Source organism: Trichechus manatus, unplaced genomic scaffold, assembly GCF_000243295.1.
Source record: "Trichechus manatus latirostris isolate Lorelei unplaced genomic scaffold, TriManLat1.0 scaffold00152, whole genome shotgun sequence".
Lineage (NCBI taxonomy): Eukaryota > Metazoa > Chordata > Mammalia > Sirenia > Trichechidae > Trichechus > Trichechus manatus.
The window spans coordinates 190831-213992 of record NW_004444088.1 but is presented as its reverse complement, the minus strand read 5'-3'; the positions used below and the strand labels follow the sequence as shown (position 1 = coordinate 213992).

At 37.4% G+C, this 23162-nt stretch overlaps 1 protein-coding gene across 14 annotated transcripts in view; it reads left to right on the top strand.

Annotated features, from left to right (window-relative positions):
- Positions 1-23162, top strand: part of RALYL (RALY RNA binding protein like) — an 800360-nt gene that overhangs the window by 681659 nt on the left and 95539 nt on the right. For 10 of the 14 annotated variants that reach the window (XM_023740287.1, XM_023740279.1, XM_004385985.2 and 7 more), the window contains one exon: positions 3139-3171. The exons of the other annotated variants lie outside the window; for them this stretch is intronic. In XM_023740287.1, coding sequence (XP_023596055.1) covers positions 3139-3171 — 33 coding nt within the window. The remainder of the gene's footprint in view (positions 1-3138; positions 3172-23162) is intronic. 14 annotated transcript variants of the gene reach the window in all.

The following is a 23162-nucleotide window of genomic DNA, read 5'->3' as shown; positions in this document are numbered from 1 at the left end:
AAACTCTAAGTTAACCTTTTAATGCAGAGCTATTATCCTCAGAATATATCATAGTGATGGAGACAATAAGTATTAGAAGTTGAGAGATGGGCAAGGCTCTGTCAGATGAAACTGTCAGGATTGGCTTTATCAAGGAGATTAGACTGAGCTGAATTTGAAAGGTAAATGGATCTTGCATAGAAAAAGGAAGGAAGAACAATATTCTAGGCATAGAAATGGAACCCTGAAAGGCACCAAAGCAAAGCTAAGCCAGATATGTTTGGGCAATAAATAGTTTGGTCACTGTCTCGGTCATTGTCTTAGTCATCTAGTGCTGCTATAATGGAAATACCACAAGTGGATGGCTTTAACAAAGAGAAGTTTATTTCCTCACAGTAAAGTAGTCTAAAAGTCCAAATTCAGGGCATCAGCCTCAGGGGAAGCCTTTCTCCCTCTGTCGGCCTTCTCATCAATGTTCCCCTGGACTAGGAGCTTCTCTGCGCAGGAACCTCAGGTCCAAAGGACGTGCTGTGCTCCCAGCACTGCTTTCTTGGTGATACGAGGTCCCCATGTCTCTCTGCTTGCTTCTCTCTTTTATATCTCAAAAGAGATTGGCTTAAGACACTATCTAATCTTGTAGATTTCATCAGTGTAACTGCAGCTAATCCATCTTATTACATCATGGTGACAGGATTTACAACACATAGGGAAATCACCTCAAATTACAAAAAATGGTAGACAATCATACAACACTGGGAATCATGACCTAGCCAAGTTTAAGATATTTTTGGGGGCCACAGTTCAATCCATGACAGTCATCTAGTGCTGTTATAACAGAAATACCACAAGTGGATGGCTTCGACAAAGAGAAATTTATTTTCTCACAGTCTAGTAGGCTACAACTCCAAATTCAGGGCATCAGCTCTGGAGAAGGCTTTCTGTCTTTGTCAGCTCTGGAGGAAGGTCCTTGTCATCAGTCTTCCTTTGGTCTGGGAGCATCTCAGCACAGGAAGCTCAGGTCCAGAGGACGCACTCATGCAGCATATAATATAAAACCCAAACCGCACCTGTTGCCCTTGAGTCAATGCCAACTCATGGCAACCCCATGTGTTACAAAGTAGAACTGCTCCATAGGGTTGTATTGGCTGTAGTCTTTATGAACGCAGATCACCAGGCCTTTCTTCCATTGTGCTTCTGGTTGGGTTCGAATCGCCAATCTTTAGGTTACTAGTTGAGGTCAAACTGTTTGCGTCACCCGTGGACCTTTCATATAATTTAAAACCAAAATCAAACCCCTTGCCATGGAGGTGATTCTAACTCATAGCAACCCCATGTATTACAGAGTAGAACTGCCCCATAGGGTTTTGTTTCATGTAATATGGAAACCCTCTCATTTCTTTGAGTTAATTTCCTTTTGATCACCTGATACTGGTCATATCTTTTAAAGCAAGCATATCTAAGCATACTTTATTCTTTATCTTCAACTCTTTTCCCTCTAGATCTGTTTGCTTATCCATATCACAAATGTATGGGAAAAACAAACAAGCCCAAGACAGCAAATAAATTACGTGGAGGTAGAGACGCAGAATAATATTGAAATTCAGAAAAGGTCCAATCTGCTTCTTCCTTGCCTGGAGCTGTGCAGAGTCATTTACAGGTCACTTGATCCCTAGAAGTGTCTCCTTCCTGCTACGAGTGTTCCCCCAAAGCAGCCTGGGCATGTGGCAGAGACTCAAGTCAGTTCTATCCTTAAATGCATCAAGGCATATTCTTAATAAGCTATTTTTATATACACAAAATGAAATAGACAAAAAAGCAATTACTGCCTTTTTTGTTTAGATTTTTATAAAAAGTTCCTTAGCCTAATTCTAAGATGGTGTCTTCAGTTTCCCATGTCAACAGGTAAAAGCAGTCAGCCAATGCTCAGTAAGTGTTTGTTGCAGAATTAAATTTTCTGCCATTTTCCTAAAACTATTTATATATAAATAAAAGATTTTAAAATATGAAAGCCTCTTAAAAATCTTAAACACCAAGATTTAGATAAAATTTTCTTCGATATTTGCCTATATCTAACCTATAATTGAGGTCTCTGAGTGGTGCAAATGGTTAATGCAATAGACTGTTAACTGAAAGTTTAGAGGTTCAAGTCCACCCAGAGGCACCTCAAAAGAAAGGCCTGGCGATCTATTTCCAAAAAATCAGCATTGAAAATTCTATGGAGCACAATTCTACTCTGACACACATGGGGTTGCCAAGAGGCAGAGTCGACACCACACAACTGGGGGGAGGGGGACAAAGAAACCACGATCAAATGTTCAGAGACCTATTCAAAACTAAAGTGGTCAGTGTACACCCACCAACTAGTCTCCTTGATTATTAACTAGGTAATATATGGAACTGGATCCTTTCCTGATTTACCTTTGCAAAGCACATAGAGTTAATTTGTGAAATTAGAAAATTAGCTGGAAGCCATCCTAGCCCATTTTAGAGGTGAGAAAAATAAGCCTCAGAAAATGTTGGTGACTTGCTCAGTGTGTCACAATTAACCAGAGACTTCATGATTAGGATTCCCTCTCCACATACTAGGGAGTATAGAACATACCCGAGTTCTGAGAAGACACAGAGGAGATAGCATGTCCCTAATCTGTGACCTGACACCCACCTCCAAGAGATGTGGCTTCTTGTAAATGACTCAGAGTGAATGGCATGCTGCCTCCCTCTTCATTACAGAATATTTACCATGGAAATAAGTTACTCAGCAAAGATGTAACCAAATACATTGGAAATTTCTTTACTATCCCAACAACCACAAATAGCTATTATACTGAAACTTCTACAGATTACCATGAATAATGAAAATAAATATTTTGAAAGAGTGCAAATCAAAATTAAACTAACACTATTATTATCCTAACGCATTATTTAAATGCTACGTTCCCATTCCAAGGCTCTCCCATTTTATTTAGCATCCGCATTAATCCAGCCAGAATTTAAATTAGTCTAGATTAGGTCTTAATATATTGTTTATAGCTTTTTACTGGTGGTAAATTATGCATTTTCATCTAAACAAGTGTAGTAATTCTGTCAGATTCATGTAAAAACAATTTTGAATGTACAGCATATTGTTATATTAAAATAAATTTTTAATTTTTTTCATAGACTTGAATCAAAGGAGCCTTTCCTGTCTGTTGGGTGAGTAGATGTCTAAATATTTTAAACATCAATTATTTAACTCAAATAAACGTGGTCTTATGAGATTGTATTTTCAGTCATTTCACCCAGTATTCAAAATCATTGCATATCATTGCCTGCATCATTTCTTCAGCAATATTGCTGTCTACATTTTATAAAGACTTACCTAAAATGCTCCCTAGGCAGTTTTGTGACCTCAGAAATTCAGCTAATGAATGTCTATGGAGTACTGGGTCTGCTGTAAAAGCCAATACAGAAAATAGTGATTGTCCATATTGTCGTCATGTAAAGACATACTCCAATTTCTTGTTTTTTTAATTCCTTTGAATAACAGTTTTACTTTTCCTAGTCTGTCTACCCAATTTTTGTACTGTTTTCTTCCAATGTACTATAGGTCAGTGTTTCTTCCTCCTCCATCTCTAAATCCCTCTTCAGAATCTATATGCCTCTTTTCTCCTTTACTTCCTTTTCACCTTCTTTCCACGATTCCCTCACACTGACTGCTTCTTTGAGCACAGAATCAAAGACCCTTGAGGCAGACCGGGTGAGAAGAATAGAAATCATTCTGAGTCATGGTACGTGTCCTAATTGGGGCTGCTGGCTCTTGTGCTATCTTACATAATGTATTCTTGACAAGTACACACATGTACTGTGTTCAGGCATTTAGAACTAAGTAACAATCAGCATAGTTTTTATCTTATCTATCCAATAATCCTTTGGCTAATACAATAAAATGCCATGTTAAGGGACTTTTGCATGCTCAGCAGTTTGGTTGATGTTTTAAAGTATCAAAAAGTGTTGGAAGATGTAATCTCTAACTTAAGGAAATCCTGCTGTAGTTGAGAAAAAAAATCCACATACAGGCAGCCACTACACTCCTGCTTAATGACCGGCAACATGGTATTGGGTTAAATTTTTAAATGATCGGATCAATTTTCTTTTAGTACTTTGTCCGTGGCCCTTGAATGTTTCAGTCAGTCATTGAGCAACATGGTTCCCTCTTCCCTTCTACTCCTCATAAAAGCATTTCAGAAAGTCATTTGAATCACAAGAATCAGAATAGTTGTTAAGGAGGCTGGAAGAGACAGATGGAGCATATGCATCTATTGGAGGACTTTGTGAAAAATGGAAGGTGAAGTTGGTCTGGTCCAAAAAAATCATTACAGCATGCTTCTTTCCTACATTGATCATCAACTCCTATTGTTAAAAATCTCTAAGCCCAAAGAGCTCTTTTATTTTGAATGCATATGTTTCCTGCCCTCAGGTCAAGAGAGCTGAAATAGCTTCTCTTCATGCCTCACTTAGCGCAGTTTCTCTGCAGCGTTCCCTGTCCTTGCCAACTACTTTGGGATAGATTCATTTTTTACTGAATACCTCTGTTTTCCAAGGGCAGGCCGTCAGTGATCTTCGTTTTAAACTCATCCATTGTTTATCACCCAGTATTAGAGGCCTGAGAAAAAGTGTCTAAAAAGAATGCTGTATAATTGAGCAAATGCTCAAAATAGGAAATCTGGTATGGCACTAATAAGACCTTGCTGTTCCTTAGAATCTATCTTAAAAGTAAGTGAAGCATGTAACCCAAATGGTTCTGCTGACTCAATGTGTTAACTTACAGCTAAATTTTTCCATCCCCTCCATGAAAATTATTTTAGATAAAATTGTCCAAAAGTGCGTATGAATCTCTCTCCTGACCCTGTTCAGTCAGATAATGGGGTCATAGTGAACATATGTGCCCATAGGCACCCACCAGGCACCAGGAAGTCTACCATAAGAATTCAAATGTATAGTATTATATTCACAGTCTCTTGGCAAAGGGAATAAATACACGGCTATGGTATCAGTTGACACTATAGCATTGTATTTGTCTAGAATTCTGTATACCTCACTTACATTAATATTAATTCTATGTTCAAGAAAAAGGTATGAATTATATTAATAAATATATCAGTGCTCAATATCCCATGCCACAGTCCATTACCTGTCAGGGTCTTAAAGTACTTGTCAATATGTAGTTGCGTTCATCATCATAGGGTCTGACACAAGCTAGCTCTATTAGTTTAAGCAGTTAGTTAACTTCCAAGCTTTCATTTCTTTATTTGTGAAGTGGTGATTAAATGAGATAATTTTGTCTTTTTTTATTTTATTTTTTATTGTACTTTAGGTGAACGTTTACAGAACAAACTAGTTTCTCATTGAACAATTAGTACACATGTTGTTTTGTGATGCTGGTTACCAACCCTACATGTCAACGCTCTTCAATGAGATAATTTTGATCAAGCATTTAGCACATTCTTGGCACATAATAAATGCTCATAAATTTAAGCTATTATTATTGTTCTACAGGTATATGCATTTATAATGTTCTAGAAACTGAGTCAGAGAGCTCTGAAATAGTTCAGAGAATAAAGCTCCATTATATGCAGTGCTTTGAGTTACATGCGGTAAACAAAAGAAGTTTTTATAATGGAGAGAAAAAAATACAAATTGTGAATGGAATGAGCTATCAAGCAAGTTGAGTGCAGATATTGTTTCATATTTTAATATTGAGCACTGATAATTGTCATTTAAATTTTTAAAAAAATGGAAAGAAAGATTGATACGTTTTTAATGTGCATCTCTTAATGTAAATTGGAAACCCTGGGGGCGTAGTGGTTAAGAGCTATGGTTGCTAACGAAAAGGTCAGCCATTCAAATCTACCAAGTACTCCTTGGAAGCTCTATGGGGCAGTTCTGCTCTGTCCTATAGGGTGGCTATGAGTCGGAATTGAGGTGTTTTTTTTTTGAGTTTTAAATATAGATTAGCGATCAAATTTTTCCCTTGATAAATGTGCTATGCTAATTATGAAATAAAATTAAAAACTGTCACAACAAAAACTAAATCTGAATATACCAATGAATAAAACTTGTGAAAGAAAGTTATAACACAAGAAAATATATGCTCACTGAGAAAGATCAGGTAATTGTGAAAGGAAGTTGAGCGAAATCTCAAATGCCATATCTTTAACTCTATGTTGATGTAAGAGGAACTTCCTTTCACATACATCAGTAAATGAGTAATGAAATATCGTCCTAAGGGAAAATAAAAAATAAACTGTAGCCTGGCATGAGGCATGAAAATCCATCCCAGAAAGTCTGATTCTGTTCCTTGGGGTTGGTCGATAGATATGGTGTTTTCCAAAGCTATCTAGGTGGGTGATTCCGATACCAGCCAGTCCTAGGAACCATTGCTTACACCACACTTCCATCCTCCCACACCCTGCCATGCTTATCCCAAGAAGCACTTATGGTTTCTGGAATCTCTTGAGAAAATATTTTAAATATAACTTCCTACAGCCCCTTCCTGTTTTGGATGCATATGGTAGACACGGCCATGTTGATTTAGAACCATCTTGGAGTTCACGCTTCAGGGACAAGGCCATATTCAAAGGTCCCAGAACATATGCCACAGAAGTCTTCATGGTTTGCCAGGAAAAGATGCCTGTGCTAAGGTGCATAAAAATCCATTCTGCTATTGCTCTAGACCTAAACTGGGATTATATTAAAATTCTTGCCCATCTCACTTACCTAATATTGTAACCCAACATGTGTGACTCTCATCTGACAATAACACAAATCTTCCAATTCCCATAAAAGTCCACCTGAATGAAAGTCACAAATAATTATTTAGTTCTCCCTGCTATATACTGTCATTGCAGTCTGTGTCTTTATTTCCCAGCACTTTTCACAAGTGTAATTAAATAATGCTCTGTGTGATTTGCTTTATTCCATTAGGAAGTTCAAAGAAGAAATGTCTTATTCATCATCTAGCCCCAGGGCGTAGCCTAGTGTGTGGTATATAGCATGGTTATTGAATGAATCAACTGAATTAAAGCTAATCTTTTAGCTACCAATTTTTTATAGTAGATTTAGAATATAAATCTGGAAGCCATATTTCAAAAGAAAGGATTGAGACAGTGCACAGTTAAAAATAAACTGGCCATGTAGACTCAATGAAAAGCTCTATCATCCTTTATTTCAAGGACCCACACTAGAAAATAGGAACTCAAGTCAACCTTAAACAACTGAACCTTGATGTTCATTCTTTATTTTATTTGAAACAAATGTATATTCCAAAGTTTTATGTATTTACTTACACAAATATCATTAATTAAAAAAAATAAATGAAACAACCTTGTTTTTTAGTGTTGGCTTAAGGTTTGGTGCTAAAGGAGCACTAAAGGACTGATAGATTCCAATCATCTTGGAAGCATTACACATTAGAGCAATTCATAAAACTCTGCTGGCAAATACTTCCTTTTATGTGGTGTCTTAGTCATCTACTGCTGCTATAACAGAAATACCTCAAGTGGATGGCTTTAACAAAGAGAAATTTATTTTCTCGCAGCCTACTAGCCCAGAAGTCCAATTTCAGGGGGTCAGCTTAAGGGGAAGGCTTTCTCTCTCTATCGGCTCTAGAGGAAGGTCCTTCTCATCTATCTTTTCCTGGACTGGGAGCTTCTCCAAGCAGGAGCCTCAGGTCCAAAGGAAACGCTCTGCTCCCAGTGCTTCTTTCTTGGTGGTATGAGGTCTCCCCTCTCTGCTCATTTCCCTTTCCTTTTATCTCTTGTAAGGAAAAAGTGGTGAGGGTCACACCCCAGGGAAACCCCCTTTACATTGGATCAGGGATGTGACGTTAGTAAGGGTGTTACAATCTCACCCTAATCCTCTTTAACATAAAATTACAGTCACAAAATGGAGGACAACCACACAGTACTGAGAATCATGGCCTAACTAAGTTGACACATTTTTTGGAGGACCCAATTCAATCCATGACATGTGGTGTCAGGTAGAATCTGATTTTGGAAATAGACAATGAGAAAACAAGCATCAACTTTGCATTTAGAAAAGTGAGCAACAGCAGAGTGATGATCTCAATTAAGATTCTAACTTAGAAATCTTAGTAGAAAATCAGTCTTGCCTTGAAAAAGCTTTTTTACAGTTTTTGAATGAAAGATACAGATGAGGGGGAAACTAAGTTTCTATTCACTTGTAGCCTGAGAGACTCACATGCATGTCAAGACAATGCATGAGTTCTCATCAAGTACAAGCACTGTGACTCTGGACACTTTGCAGACACTGAGCCGCTTGTAAAATATACTCACGACACTAAATGAAAATTTTCATGTGAATTATCACTCCTTACTTCTTCAGCATGAAGCTGACATTTTTAAAAGGAGACTTTAAATATATATCAGGTATATTTTGAAATTGAAACTTTGGTTCATATAAATTTTTTTGTTGATGAATTTTTGCATGAGTAGCTTTATTATGAAGATGATTATAAGATGGATAAAATATGTTTTTTCAGACTTTTTTCAGTGTATCACAGAATAATTTAAACATTATAGTGATATGTCTCAGAATACATTATTTCCCAGACTTAGCTGGGAATCTTCAAGAACACATCAAGGATAAAAATACCAAAACTGAGGCAGTGGTTCAATGAGTGAACAGATCATGGCTAAGCCAACTCTGAATCTCCCGAATCCCCTAAAATGTACCAGAGTTATTCTACCCCTAAGTCCAAACAAGAGGGAGTGAACTCTGTTGGGGAGCAAAGTTCTTCCTGCATCTAAAACTGACACTTACATCACTGCTAGCAACTATATTTTGCTAAGTAATTGTCGTTGGAGGAATATTTTCCCCTTTTCTTTGCAATGTGAAACTGACTTTGAATCCTCAGTAAACGTCTGCTGTTATTATGAAAACTTTATTAAACCGTGACATCCTTATTAAGATAAAGAACAATATTTCATACTCATTTACTTTTATCCAGGTTTTTTTTTAAGACCTTCTATTTAGTAACAGAAGCTATTACTGTTAACCACTTGCTTTAAGAGTCCAAATTCTCTAATTTGACTGCTTTGGTTTGAATCCCATGTTGGTCCTTAGCTGGCTGACTTGGGCAAGTTATTTAACTCCTCTGTACCTCCACTTTCTCATCTGAGGTAGTAACTAATTCTTATGGCTGTTATGAATGAGATAATACCACAAAGAATGGTGTCTATCACATAGTAAACAGGAAATAAATATTTACTATTGTTATTATTCTGTACAACAATTATAAATCTTTCCTAAGGAAGTGAGTTCCACTGAATCATGGAAATTCCAACTAACTGTATCCAAAGGACTGAATATTCTAGAAGGTTAATAGTTAATAGCACATTGAGTTACCTTTTGGTGGATGAATAATTTTAATAAAAATTGTATTCTGAGAATAGAAGTTCAGAAGAGAGTGAAATCAGCACAGGAATGAAGGGCTGTCCCGGGGCAGGAGGGGAAGGAATATCTCTGAGGAAAATAGACAAGAAAAAAATAAAACAATAGCAGAAAGACAGGAAAACAATCCTGGAATTTACCTAGAGTTATATAAAATAGTGAATATAACAACAGCAACAAAGCCCTTATGATAATTGGAGCATAAAAAAGGGAAACATACTAATTTAATAACGGTTGATAAACCAAAAAAAACCAAATCCGTCGCCATCGAGTAGATTCCAACTCATAGCAACCCTATAAGACAGAGTAGAACTGCCCCTAGAGCATAAAAGTGTAAAAGCAGAATTACGTGATTTTTTTCCAAATGACTGGTGAGATGATAGGCAACGAAGGAACTGAGAGGTTGAAGAAATTGGCTAGATTGTCAGGAAAACCTTCAAGACCAAAAAGTAGGACTTGAGCTTATCCTCAATATGAGGTAAGAATTCAGCAGAGAAATATAAGAACAGCATTCCCAAGAGGAAGAATAATGAGGGAAGGGTCTCTACAAAGCAGGTCAGACTTCTCAGTCTGGCAAACTTGAAAGGTTCATGAGAAGACAGTAGGGAGATAAGACTGGCAAGTTAAGTTAGAATTATTAAGAAAGCATGCTAATTCAAGGAGGTTCTACTTCCTTCTGTATATGTGGTAGAGTCATTGGAGTTTATGTGTCTGTTTGCTTGTCTGTGTGCCTGTTTTGTTTTTAACTGAAGAATGATGCTGTTCAAAGGAAAGTCACAGTAGAGCCAGAGGCCGTTACAATAGTTCAGGCAGGATTTGAAAAGAGACAGGACTTGAGTAGCATGAACTAAAAATGAAAAGGTAACGTCTGATGAAACATCATTTTCTTTAAGCATATCAGAATCAGTGACTGATTGAGTGCTGTCTCATGGGTCCCTCCGCAGAACTTGGTGGGATCGTGGTAACAGTATGACAAGCTGAAATCCAGGTACAGCGCTGAAAGTAAGGGAAGGTTAACAAGAAACTGTCCCTAAGCTTTCAATATACCATCTGACATCCTGGAGTCACTAAAGGCCAATTCAATGCCTATTTTTTTATGATGTGGTTTCAGTTTTCTCTAGGTCTCTAAGGAAAAGGCAATAAGGAGATAAAGCCAATTTTCCTCTTCTAAAAATCTTTTTTTTTTTTGCTTTTTGTTTTTCTAGACTCAGACAGTGCTACCGCAAAATTAATGATTCTTTTAGCAACTGCACTCATTTCATTTTTTTCAAAGACCCTCCAGGCTACTTCTCTGGAGAATACACAAAGTTTCCACAGTGCTATTTTTGTAATCTAAAGCAGTTGTGCTTTCAGGCCTGATGCTACAAACTGTAATTTTAATTTATCAACCTGCCACTCAGTGAAATGCTGTAAAAACGTTTGAAAGCTTAAACCCATCATTTATTTCAGCACCTGTCAATGACACTCCTCTGTACTTGTCAAAATCATTTAAACTACACCACAATGGCATATACAATATCATCAATAAATTGGGTAATCAATCATGTATGTGTATATTTTGACAGTGGTGACTTGAATGCATGGGTTTCAGGATGCATTTTTAAGAAGCACGGACTCATTACTCTTTAACAATAATGTACAGTAGAAACCCACTGCCGTAAAGACAATTCCAACTCATAGCAACCCTGTAGGACAGACTAGAACTGCCCCATAGGGTTTCCAAGGCTGTAAATCTTTATGCAAGCAGACTTCCACATCTTTCTCCCACAGAGTGGCTGGTGGGTTCGAACTGCTGACCTTTCAGTTAGCAACCAAGTGCTTTAACCGTTGGGCACCAGGACTCCTTAATGTACAGAAGAATCATCAAAAAAGAGTCTTCCTCAGTTCTTACAATTAAAAAATTTCTTAGGAAACAGAGAAGCTGATTGTGACTGGAAACAGCTTTTATTTCTTCAGTGAAATGTTCTCCTCAGGGAAAAGGAAGTAACTGCAGATTATAGAAGGCAGGAACATGGTGTTACATGGAGGGAAGAAAATACATAGGGTCATTAAGTAGATTTATTTAAGTTCTGCTTATAAAGAAAGCAGTGGTGCAGGGCTTTATAGCTGATGATATTTCAAAAGGGTGTTATCAGCACTTCCGCCACTATTTAATTTGTTCATATAATAAAGTGTCACATTAAGCCAAATGTCACAGTTCATATGAGTTTTACTTCTAGAATTGGTACCATTATATATCATAGGCAAACCACTCCCCCCAAAATTGGATGAGATCTTTGATTTCAAAAATTAAAAGATTTAAAAACCAATCTATCAAATATAAAGAGCATCTATTCAATCATTAAATCCATTCAACCCAACAGCAAATCTGATCTCATACAGACTACATATCTACTTAAGATAAAATTTTGTTAAAATTGAAACTTAAATATAATATTGGATAAATTATATAACTGTATCCTCTAAACACTTGGCCATGACAATTTTTATGATTTAATTGTTTTAAAAAGGGAAGTCAAATGAGAAGTCCTTTAAAATCTATGGGAATTTACAACTACTTCATATCACATAAAGAAGGCCTATTAGCACAATGTTTAAGCACTCAGCTGCTAACTGAAAGTTGGCGGTTTGATCCTGCCAGCTGCTTTTGGGAAAAAAGACCTGGCGATCTGCTCCCATAAAGATTACAGTCTAGGAAACTCTATGGGGCAGTTCTACTCTGTCCTATAGGGTCGCTATGAGTGGGAATTGACTCTATGGCACACATAATTCTAAATTAGTCTAAATTTATAGACATCAAATAGCCATCCATCAGGAAACAGCTAAAACTTGGCACACATAAGGCCTCACTGATGAGAAGAAATAGTCTTAAGTGATGTTATGGAATAAAATTTAAAACAAAACTTCGAGGTAGGAATTCCTCATAGGAATCAGCCTTGGGCTGTTGATCTTGAGTTTCCTTCCCCCTTTATTTACACAACAACCAATGTCTATTTAATGCCACCAGTGCTGTTTTCAAGGACTATGAGTCTTTTAAAAACGTGTCAAGCCACCTTGGAAAGGGTAACTATGTAGAAGTCCTGAGGAAAGATGTGTTTACTGAATGTATATATGAATAAAATAGAAATAGTGGTTAAGATTTTTGTTAGATGTCCTATGTAGAAATACTACATGAAGAGAGTGCTGTTGATTCAATTTGAAATAAGACTTTATTTCTACTTCAGTCCTGAAAACAATCTCTTACTAGAAATAAGTATGTTGTTGCTAGGTGCTGTTGAGGTCTTTTACAGCAGATTTGCCCACTGCAAGATGTCTTTGATTTGTTGACTGCTGCTTCCATGGCTGTTGATTGTGGATCCAAGTAAAATGAAATCTTTGACAACTTCAGTATTTTCTCCATTTATCATGATGTTGCTTATTGGTCCAGTTGTAGGATTTTTGTTTTTTGTTTTTTTAAATGTTGAGGTGTAATCTATACTGAAGGCTATAGTCTTTAATCTTCATCACTAAGTGCTTCAAGTCCTCTTCACTTTCAGCAGGCAAGGTTGTGTCATCTGCATATCACAGGTTGTTAATGAGTCTTCCTCCAGTCCTGATACCAGAAAGATGTTTACCTGTGTTTTATTGACTATGCAAAGGCATTCAACTGTGCAGATCATAACAAATTACAGGTAACATTTCGAAGAATGGGATTTCCAGAACACTTAATTGTGCTCATGTGGAACCTGTACATAGACCAAGAGACAGTCGTTCCAACAGAACAAGAGGATACTGCGTGGTTTAAAATCAGGAAAGGTATGTGTAATAATGGTTTGGGCACGGTGTCTGACCTCCTCTAACTTCACAGGGGGGAAGGAAATTCAAGATCAACAGCTCAAGGTTGATTCCTATGAGGTGACGGTCAGACATACCTCCTCTCTCCACCATCTTTACCAATTCTGACACCCACTGTGCCCCCACAGCACTATCTCCTTCTCTGCTGCATTCGAAAATTTGTTGCAATGGCCACACAGAACTCATAGACAGTATTCACAATTATGGGGTTTATTAGAGAAGTAACAGGTTACAGTTCAGCTTCAGGAACTCTCAGGATACATCAAGACAGCCTCTTCTTGGCTGTGCCTACAGGCACGCCTCTCTGGCTCTTGGTCTCTGCCCTGCTCAGGCAAGTGTTACAAAGCTCTTTTAGCCCCGTCAATAAGTGCCCCAAGGCACCCCACTCAACCAGTAATCCTCATCCAGAAGGCACTCAGCTCTAGCTCCGTGGGTAGGCAAACCTATCTCACCAAGTGCCTGAAGTCACCTTACTTCACCAGCAAGCCTCCTGTCTGGAGGCATTCAGCTATCAGGCTTCATGGGCCAGGCCATCTGCTGCTAGTCTCCTGGTTCTGCTGCCCCCATTTCTCTGGCGCTGCTTCTCACCATCTTTGGTGTTACAGAACACTCTCTCTCTCAGTCTCCTGGTTCCAGGAACTTCTCAGGACGGGGATTCTGGGTCCACTCATAGCTCTTCTTCCTTGGTAGTGGTGAGATCCTCTCCTCCAGCTTCTGGGATGGCTCATTTTAAGCCTAAGGGGTGACAAAACTGACCAATCCCCTTGGAGGGCCACACATCCTCATTTGCATAGCCTTACCTAGTCTTTTGGTGGGAGTTACAAGATCATGGCAAGAAAGGCCATATGAAAGTGATCCATTGTATTGCAGTACACCTCAGAGTTGTATCCTTTCACCGGACTTATTCAGTCTGTGTGCTGAGCAAATAATACAAGAGGCTGGACTATATGAATAGGAAATAAATATGTAATATAAATAAAGTGCTTTGATTTTATTCATTTGACTACCCTCAACTCACCTCAAAGGAAAGAAAACTAATTAAGGTTGCTTGGAGAGAGTAGTTCCTTTTTTTTTTCTTTAACTCTGTAAATTTACCTAAAGCGGAATTTCTAACTGAATTATTCTTCATCAGTCATCTAATTTCATGACAATATAAATGGCGCTCTTTTTAGAAGACTCAAAGTATTGATGAGCCTTTGTTTTATCTTATTCAGTGAATCTTTACTGATTCTCGTAGAGAAAACAGATACTGTCACTCTTTAAATACTGGAAAACTGAGACAGAAAGATAGAATGGTATCTCCATGAAGATATACAACACATGGGCTACCGTTTTAAAATGGGGCTTTCGCTTAAAGAGCTGGCAGTTTCAGGCATACTAACACTTCATGCTCTCTTTGGAGTTTCATATTCATTGGAATCATCATGAATGTCTAAATAATCACTTTAATTATTCAAGAAAATAATTATGTACATAAGAAAAGTTATTGCTTTTAGAGGCATTGTAAAACCCCGATTTGCATTATAAAAGTGCTAGCAAAAAAGTTTTAAAGTCTCACTTCCTAATTAAATTCTGTTCATCCAGCCAAGAATGACTGACCTTTATTTCATCAGTCTCAAAACATGACCTTTTCTACACTTTTAATGACATTTTCAAAGTACAGAATACTTTTGGATTCAAAGAGATTTTGTACTGAACTCTGCAGAACAAATCAGTTATCACAGTTTAATCGGTGGCTGCCAAAAATGAGCAAAAGCCAAGCATCACTTACACTGTAAGAGCTTATCAGGAAAAAAAAATGCATTAAACTGCTATAAAATATGGCATGCCAACTGAGGTAGATATTAAAATGAAATGTTTCATGTTTTTAGAAACATTGTTATTTCCTCACTGAAATTTTTACTAAATCACATTCAAAACTTACCATTAGAACCTGCTGGTCACGTTCAACTTCAAAATGAAATATAGTGCCTGGGGTTTGACCCCACAGTGGGCAGCCTTCCACTACAGGTAAACTGTAGCCCTTCCCCTTAGCTTCAATGACAAGCTTGTAAAAGATAAAACACTTAATGAGACATTTCTCCCAGATATTGGCTAAATTATCATACCATGCAGGTGGTATTTCAATGAAGTGTATGTTATAGCTCAACTGGATACTAAAAATCTTGAAAGCCTTTTTAAAACTGAGGCTCTCTAGAGAAGTTATTTTGAAAATGTGTTCCGTAACTCACCGGCCTTTGATTATCGACATTAATCGCAATAGGCCCAGGGCAGACTAGGTACTCCAAGCTCCCCGTACCACCAGCAAGTCACAGATTAGGGGGCTGCCCTATAAATCAAAGCATACATTCCTAATTTTCTTAAGCCACCAGATTTTAGGTTGAAGGTCTTGAGAAAGGGTTTGATAGCATTGCTGCCCTTTGCACTGTGAGCAGCTGTCCAGTGTAATTAAGTGTATTAATTCATTATTTGAAGGGCTCTGTGTGTAAAATATTATGTTAATAATGTCAGCTGCTGTTCTAAACTTGCCTGCTAGACGGAGATATTTTTCTATTACTATGAATACGTATTAAGCTTTCTTTTGATGTTACAAAAATCACAACACCAAATCATTACTGCTGGAGAATTTAGTAAAACATTTAGATATTTATTTTTGACAATGAGTGGCGCAAGTCGTTTACAATTGGCGGCTACACTGAGGGTTGGTGGGTTGACCCCACCTCACAGCTCTGCAGAAGAAAGGCCTGACAAACCGTTTCTGTAAAGATTACAACCAAGAAAACCCTATGGAGCAGTTCTACTCTGTAACATGTGGGGTTGCCATGAGTCAGAATTGACATGACAGCAATAGTTCTGGAGTTTTTTGTTTTGTTTTGTTTTTTATAAATGTTAAATGAAGGATAAACCAAAAAAGCAAACCTGTTGCCATCGAGTCAATTCCAACTCATAGCAACCCTATAGGACAGACTAGAACTGTCTCATAGGGTTTCCAAGGAGTGGCTGGTGGATTCGAACTTTTGACCTTTTGGTTAGCAGCCGAGCTCTTTAACCACTCTGCCACCAGGGCTCCATCCAAAGGATAGTGCCAATGTATTTAAACTTAAATATTTAATATATTGAAAAAAAAACTGCAATTCACATTATTTTTGACAACATTGTTTATTGCTTAACATTTAAACCTTCAAAGTGTAAATCAAGGGTTAAAAACAAAAACTGGATCTTCTACCATTTTATTCTAATCAAGACTTCATTTCTACGAACTATGTCTTTATTTCTGAATCTTGATTCAATTTTATTTAGATAACATTTATTTAATGCAGAATTCTGTTCAAGTCATATTGCTAGGTAAAAAGGAAGATGCAATGGTGGACTAGACCAGTGCTTCTCCAAGTTTACTCAGTAAAATGGTACCAGTCTGTGAATTGTTACCAGTTCATGACTAAAATTAAAAAACCAAACCAGTTGCCATGGAGTTAATTCCAACTCACGGCTAACCCATGTGTTTCAGAGTAGAATTGTGCTCCGTAGGGTTTTCAAAGACTGGCCTTTTGGAAGCAGATTACCAGGCCTTTCTTCCAAGGAGCCTCTGAGTGGATTCGAACCACAACCTTCCAGTTAAGTGCATGCTTAACAGTTTGCACCACCCAGGGACCCCAGTGCATGACTCCATAAGTACAAAAAGTAAGAGTAGGCATTTAGAAACTCGTAAAGAATTCTGATAGTGCTGTGACATTTAAGTGTATGATACAAGAGTATCAATCTATGATGGATTGGAAATTAAAACAATAAAAATAAAAAGTTGGTCCTTCACCACAATAAGTTGAGAAACCCTGGACAAGACTGTCTTTCCTTTCGGGATGCTATAATCTAAGGAAAAAGATAAAAACAAATAAGCAGGTATTGATAACATAAGGCATTGCTTGATAACTCTTATCTGCTGAAGATTTTTTAAAAAAGTGTGTATCTGTAATGTAGGCATTACTTGATAACTCTTGAAGAGAAGTTATAAACAAAAAGCAGTGGGACTGTTACTACCTGATGGGAAACAAAGTCAAGCAGGCTTAGCCTCTATTCTGGAGACGGCTACCAGTACTGTTTGGCTAGACTGCAGGGTATTTTAAAAGAGATGCTGGTTGGTATAACTGAGGTGACAGCATCAACGAGACTAGAAAGCCCCGAGCATGTTTCAGTGTTTCTTCTGCTTCCCTCTCTCCTCCTTCCTACCACTCAGCTCCTCTACCTCCTCTTCCCCCTCTTCTTTCCCTTCTCCCTCCCTTTCCTCCTCCTGCTCCCCCTTCTTCCCCTTTCTTCTCCTCTCACTCTCCTTCTGACTTTGCCTTCCACCCTCTCCTCCTCTTCCCTTCCCTCTCTCTCCCTTTTTCTCCTCCCCCACTTCCATTCTTTCTTTTTCCCTCTCTCCTTTCTCCCATCTTCTTCCACCTCTTCTCATCTTAGTCCACTTCCTCCCCCTTACCCTTCCTCCTCCTTCTCACCCTTCCTTCTACTTCTCCTTCTTTTTTATTTCTTTTCTTCATTTTAAAAAATGTATATCTTCAATAAATAGCTTATGTCCTATTGTCTGGTCTTCAACCGTGCTTTTTCTTTGCTGAAAAGACTGAAATAAATTCACCGTTAGAAAGAGAACTAATATATTGGCTGCTGGCTACCACCACTGACTGCTCTGACAGGGATCACAATAGCGGGTCCCAGACCGAGGTGGAGAAAAATGTAGAATAAAATTCTAATTCACAGAAAAAGACCGGACTTACTGGCCCGACAGGGACTAGAGAAACCCCGAACACACTTTTTGCTCAGTAATGAAGTCACTCCTGAGATTCACCCTTCAGCCAAAGATTAGACAGGCTTGTAAAACAAAGAGAGACTAAAGGGCACACCAGCCCAGGGGCAAGGACAAGAAGGCAAGAACAGGAAAGTTGGTAATAGGGAACCCAAGGTCGAGAAGAGAGAGTGTTGACATGTCGTGGGGTTGATAACCAATTCACAAAACAATATAGGTACTAATTGTTTAATGAGAAGCTAGTCTGTTCTGTAAAACTTCATCTAAAGTACAATAATTTAAAAAAAAAGAAAGGGCTAATACATGTGAAACGATTGCTGGGTGCCAGAAAAATTACAGTAAACAAAACATTGCCATTATTTATCAATATTAGACCGTGATGAGACTTCTCTGTATTTAAGAATTAACAGTTAACCCTCTCTGAGAAAACGGACCATCTTAGAAGACTTAGAGATACTGACATTTTAGAGTCCCAATGAATGGACTGCTGATGCATCATGCTACAATGAACCCTACCAGTCCTCAAGCCTTACATGCCCACACGTACACACACACACGCAGGCGCACACACACACACTCACATGCACAGAGAATTTCCAGTCAGGATTTTTGTGCCTTGCTGCGACATATAGCTAATCAGTCAAGAATCACCAGACCATTGAGAATATACTGTAGCACAAAAGAAAGAAACCCCAGAGAAAATCAGAAAGCAAAAGAAATAGAGGAAATATAAGGAACATTTAAAAACTAAAGAATAAAACCTATAATTAAAATCCCTAAAAAATAGTAGGAGATATTGTATCTATATAACAAGAATATTATTAAAAAGGAATATATGGAGAAGAAGAAAGAAACTTCATAGAAATTAGAAATATAGCAGAAATGAAAGATTCAATAAAAGTTTGAAATATCAAGTGTCTTAGCTATCTAGTGCTGCTATAACAGAAATATGACAACTGGGTGGCTTTAACAAAAAGAAGTTTATTCTCAGTTTCGGAGGCTAGAAGTTTGAATTCAGGGCACTGGCTCTGGAGAAGGGCTTTCTCTCTCTGTTGGCCTGAGGAAGTTCATGGTCTCTTTTCAGCTTCTATTTCATGGTTCCTTGGTGGCCTGCCATCTATCTTCCTCTATCTTTGCTCCCTTAATCTGCTCCTTTTAAGTCTCAAAAGAGATTAACTCAAGATAACCCTATACTCTTACTGTCTCATTAACATAACAAAGAAAACCCATTCCCAAATGGGATTATAACCACAGGTATAAAAAAACGAAACCAAACCTGTTGCATCAAGTTGATTCCAACTCATAGCAACCATATAGGACAGAGTAGAGCTGCCCCATAAGTTTTCCAAGGAGTAGCTGGCGGATTAGAACTGCCAACCCTTTGGTTAGCAGCATGAACTCTTAACCACTGCGCCACCAGGGCTCCAAAAAAATAAAATAAAACCTATTGCCGTTGAGTAGATTCCAACTCACAACCACAGGCGTGGGGGTTAGGATTTACAATACATATTTTCGGGGGACACAATCCAATCTATAACAATGAAGTAAATCTTCTAGAAAAACAAAAAAGAGAAAGAGATAGAGAAAATTTTAAAACAATTAGAGGTTCATTCCAGGAGTTCAGTATCTGGCTAATTAGTAGGTATTCTGCAAAGAGAAAACAGAGAAGACATCATTATCAAGTACGTAATACTTTCAATAAAGGTTTTCAAACAGAAATTTGCTCAGCACAGGAAATTAAAGATGATCCAAACTAAGGCAGATCCAAACTAAGGCAGATTATTGTGGGTAAAAAGAAGACCTTAAACCTTCAAATAGAGGTTGAGTCAGTGGTAGAATTCTCTCCTTCCATGAAGGAGACCGAGTTCGATTTCTGACCAATAATCTCTCAGTGGAAGGGTTCAATCAGCAACAGATCATGGGGATGGCGCAGAGCCAGGCAAAGTTTTGTTCAGATGTGCATAGGGTTGCCATGAGTTGAGGGTCACTATGATAAGTCAGAGGCTGCCTCAGTGGCAGCTAACAACAAAAAACCTTGAAATAGAGGAGTAAAAGTCACTTGCAAAGGTGCAGGCATGAAAATGACAGCAGATATCTCAAGATTAGAGACTTCAGATAATGGAATGTGCCTTCGAATCTCTGAAGGAAAATGATTTCCAACATGAAGATCCACATTATCAATCAAGCCAAACAAACTTCAATCAAGCATGAAGATAGAATTCTGGGGATCCATAAAACCTTTCGCTAAAGGCTGTTTCACTAAAACGAGCATATCAACCAAAAAAGAAAGGATCTAACACAAAAGAGATGCAAGCCTCCAGATGGCTGGTGAAGAGAAGTACCAACACGTCAGCTTTGTAGCAGACCTAGAGAGGCCCAGTTGCAGCAAGGCCCTGGAGAGGTCCAGGAAGATGAAATAGTGAGGTCATTATAAATGCCAAGTAAGCAGTAATTAGTTCAGGAAAGAAATGTAATCTTTGCACAATACATTGCTCAACTGCAAATAATATTTACATAGTCATGACAATTTAAATACTGAGTATTGATTTAACCAAGCAGAAAAGAGTTAATGAGAGAGAGAAAAAAAATAAAGAAAATGTGGAAGCTAGTGAAAAAATTTTTCAGTACAAGCAGAGCAATATTCTGAGGGCTCAAATGGAGCTCATTCCTCTGGGTCTGATTTAATTATAGAAATTTAAAAAGTATTACAGAAAATGCCTTCTTCCTTATCTCCATAGTGATTAGAAGGAAAGTACCCCTAAGAAACATTAATAAATTGCAATAAGAAAAGAATAATCTGAAAAATATATATCATCAAGACTCTTTAACTCTAGACTCTATACAATACCTAAAGAGAAATGGATGTAGGTCCTGGGAGGTTAATTTGTAAATAAAAGATATCCTCAAAGAAAACAGAGCAACTATTACAGAGCATAAAAGAGCCAATAATGAAAAACAAATTTCATTGGTTTTTCAAAGTAAGGTTTTTAAAGTTTCAAATCTAAAGAAGCCTATAACCAGTTGCCATTGAGTTGACTCCAACTCATGGCAACTTATGTATGTAAGAGTAGAACTGTGCTCCATAGCATTTTCAATGGCTGATTTTTCAGAAGTAAATATCGCCAGGCCTTTCTTCCAAGAAATGTCATGTATGGGCATTTTTAAACACATAGAATACAAGAATGTCTAACCCAAGTTGTATCAGTCAGGAGACCAGAAATGGAAATCACACCAGTAATTTTAACAGGAAAAATTTAATATGAAGAATTATTAACTAGTAAAAGATGGTTAATGACCCCAAAGAGTATCTATTAAAAAGGAAGTAATAATTTCATCAGACTTTTCACTTTTAGACACCACTGAAATATTTAGTTTAGTGCATGCCAGTGCAGTGTTAGAGGGATTTTGACCAATGCATACAGACGAAGGAAATTAGGAATGCATACAGATGAAGGAATCAGGATGGCAAGAAGTCTCAAAACAATAAGCCTAGATGAAACTTGAACCTCCAGCCTTTCAGCTGGCAGCCAAGATATTAACTGTTTGTATCACCCAGGGACTCCAGAGAGGCCTATTAAAAAAAACAAAAACAAAAACATTGCTGTCGAGTTGATTCCAACTCACAGCGACCCTGTAGGACACAGTAGAACTGCTTCATAGGGTTTCCAAGGAACAGCTAGTGGATTCGTACTGCCAACCTTTTGGTTGGCAGCCATAGCTCTTAACCACTATGCCAGTGGAGGCCTATAGCTAGCCATAAACAAAACAAAAACAATTGCCTCCAAGTTGATTTCAACTCACAGTGATCCATATTCCCACAAAAATGCTAACATAAAAAATAAAGTTAATCTCCAATTTTCTCTGTGATGTGAAATACTGTGAAGACAATAATGGGAAACTTTCAAGAGAAAGGATTATAACACGAGAATTCTGTAAGAGTAACCGTTTACCTGGTTTTGTCCAACCAGGACAACCAGCATCATAAGGGTCAACCTAATTTAGAAATAAATTTTAGCATTTATATAGAGATATTCTTTAACTAAGAACTTCGTGAAGAGGACAAAATGATTTGTTGAGAATAACTGGTAGAAAAATGATAGTGGGGTAGTAGGAAAAAAATATTTAATTTTCTAAAATTCACCTGGAAAAATAGAGATGAGAATATAAAAGAAAATTCTGAAGAATAGTAAGTATGAGGGTGACTGCTCCTATGAGTGTGTGATTTAGAGGTAAGAATTGACATACTACTCTATGAGGAAAAAATAGGAACTCCAACAGGAAGCCATAATTATACATAAATGTAATAATTGATGAAGAGTACAAACCTTGTCAGTGGGGAGTGGAAGAGTTATTCAGTATGCCACTTTTGCTTCTGTAACATTTGCAGGAAACACTCTTCATAGGTAATGTGAACTTAGTGCAATATGAGTTTGAAATTTAAAAAAAAATAAAGAAGAAGTCTATGAATGGCTTGATATTTTGTGAAAATGGGTAATTAAAAAGTATGTGAATTAACAAAACCAAGTACATGTGCATAGTGAAATGACAAAGTTTAGTATGCAAAGATTTGCTGAAAACTTCAAGATATTTTTGGATAATAATAGTGGTAGCAGCTATCCTTCCAATTTGAATTTAAATGATTTTACTATATTATCAGCTAAGGTAATATTTCCTGCTTGTTTTTGGCAAATAGTTTACTGTATTTAAGTAGTTTTCTTCTTACTGTTTTGCTTCAAATATAAGGAATCCTCCTTAAATTTTATCAAATGCCTTTTTAGCATCTACTGATAAAATCATGTGTTTTTTTTTCCCCCTCCTTTCATTTCTTTTTGTGCCGGATTATGCTGGTAGATTTCCAGATTCGAACCTAATGTTAATTTTATCTTTCTGGTTTACTTTAGTTTATTGCATTGCTCTTTTTCTACTAAGATCAGCACTGTGTCCCCTTCTTTGTCATCTTTCTTCTTTAAGAATGAAGGCATCTAAAGCCATAAATTTTTTAGTCGAGTTTTCACTATATCCCATAGGTTTTGGAAGAAGTGTTCTTTTCATTGCTTTCAGGATAGTACGAGAGTTCAGTTTTGATTTCTCTGATCCTGCC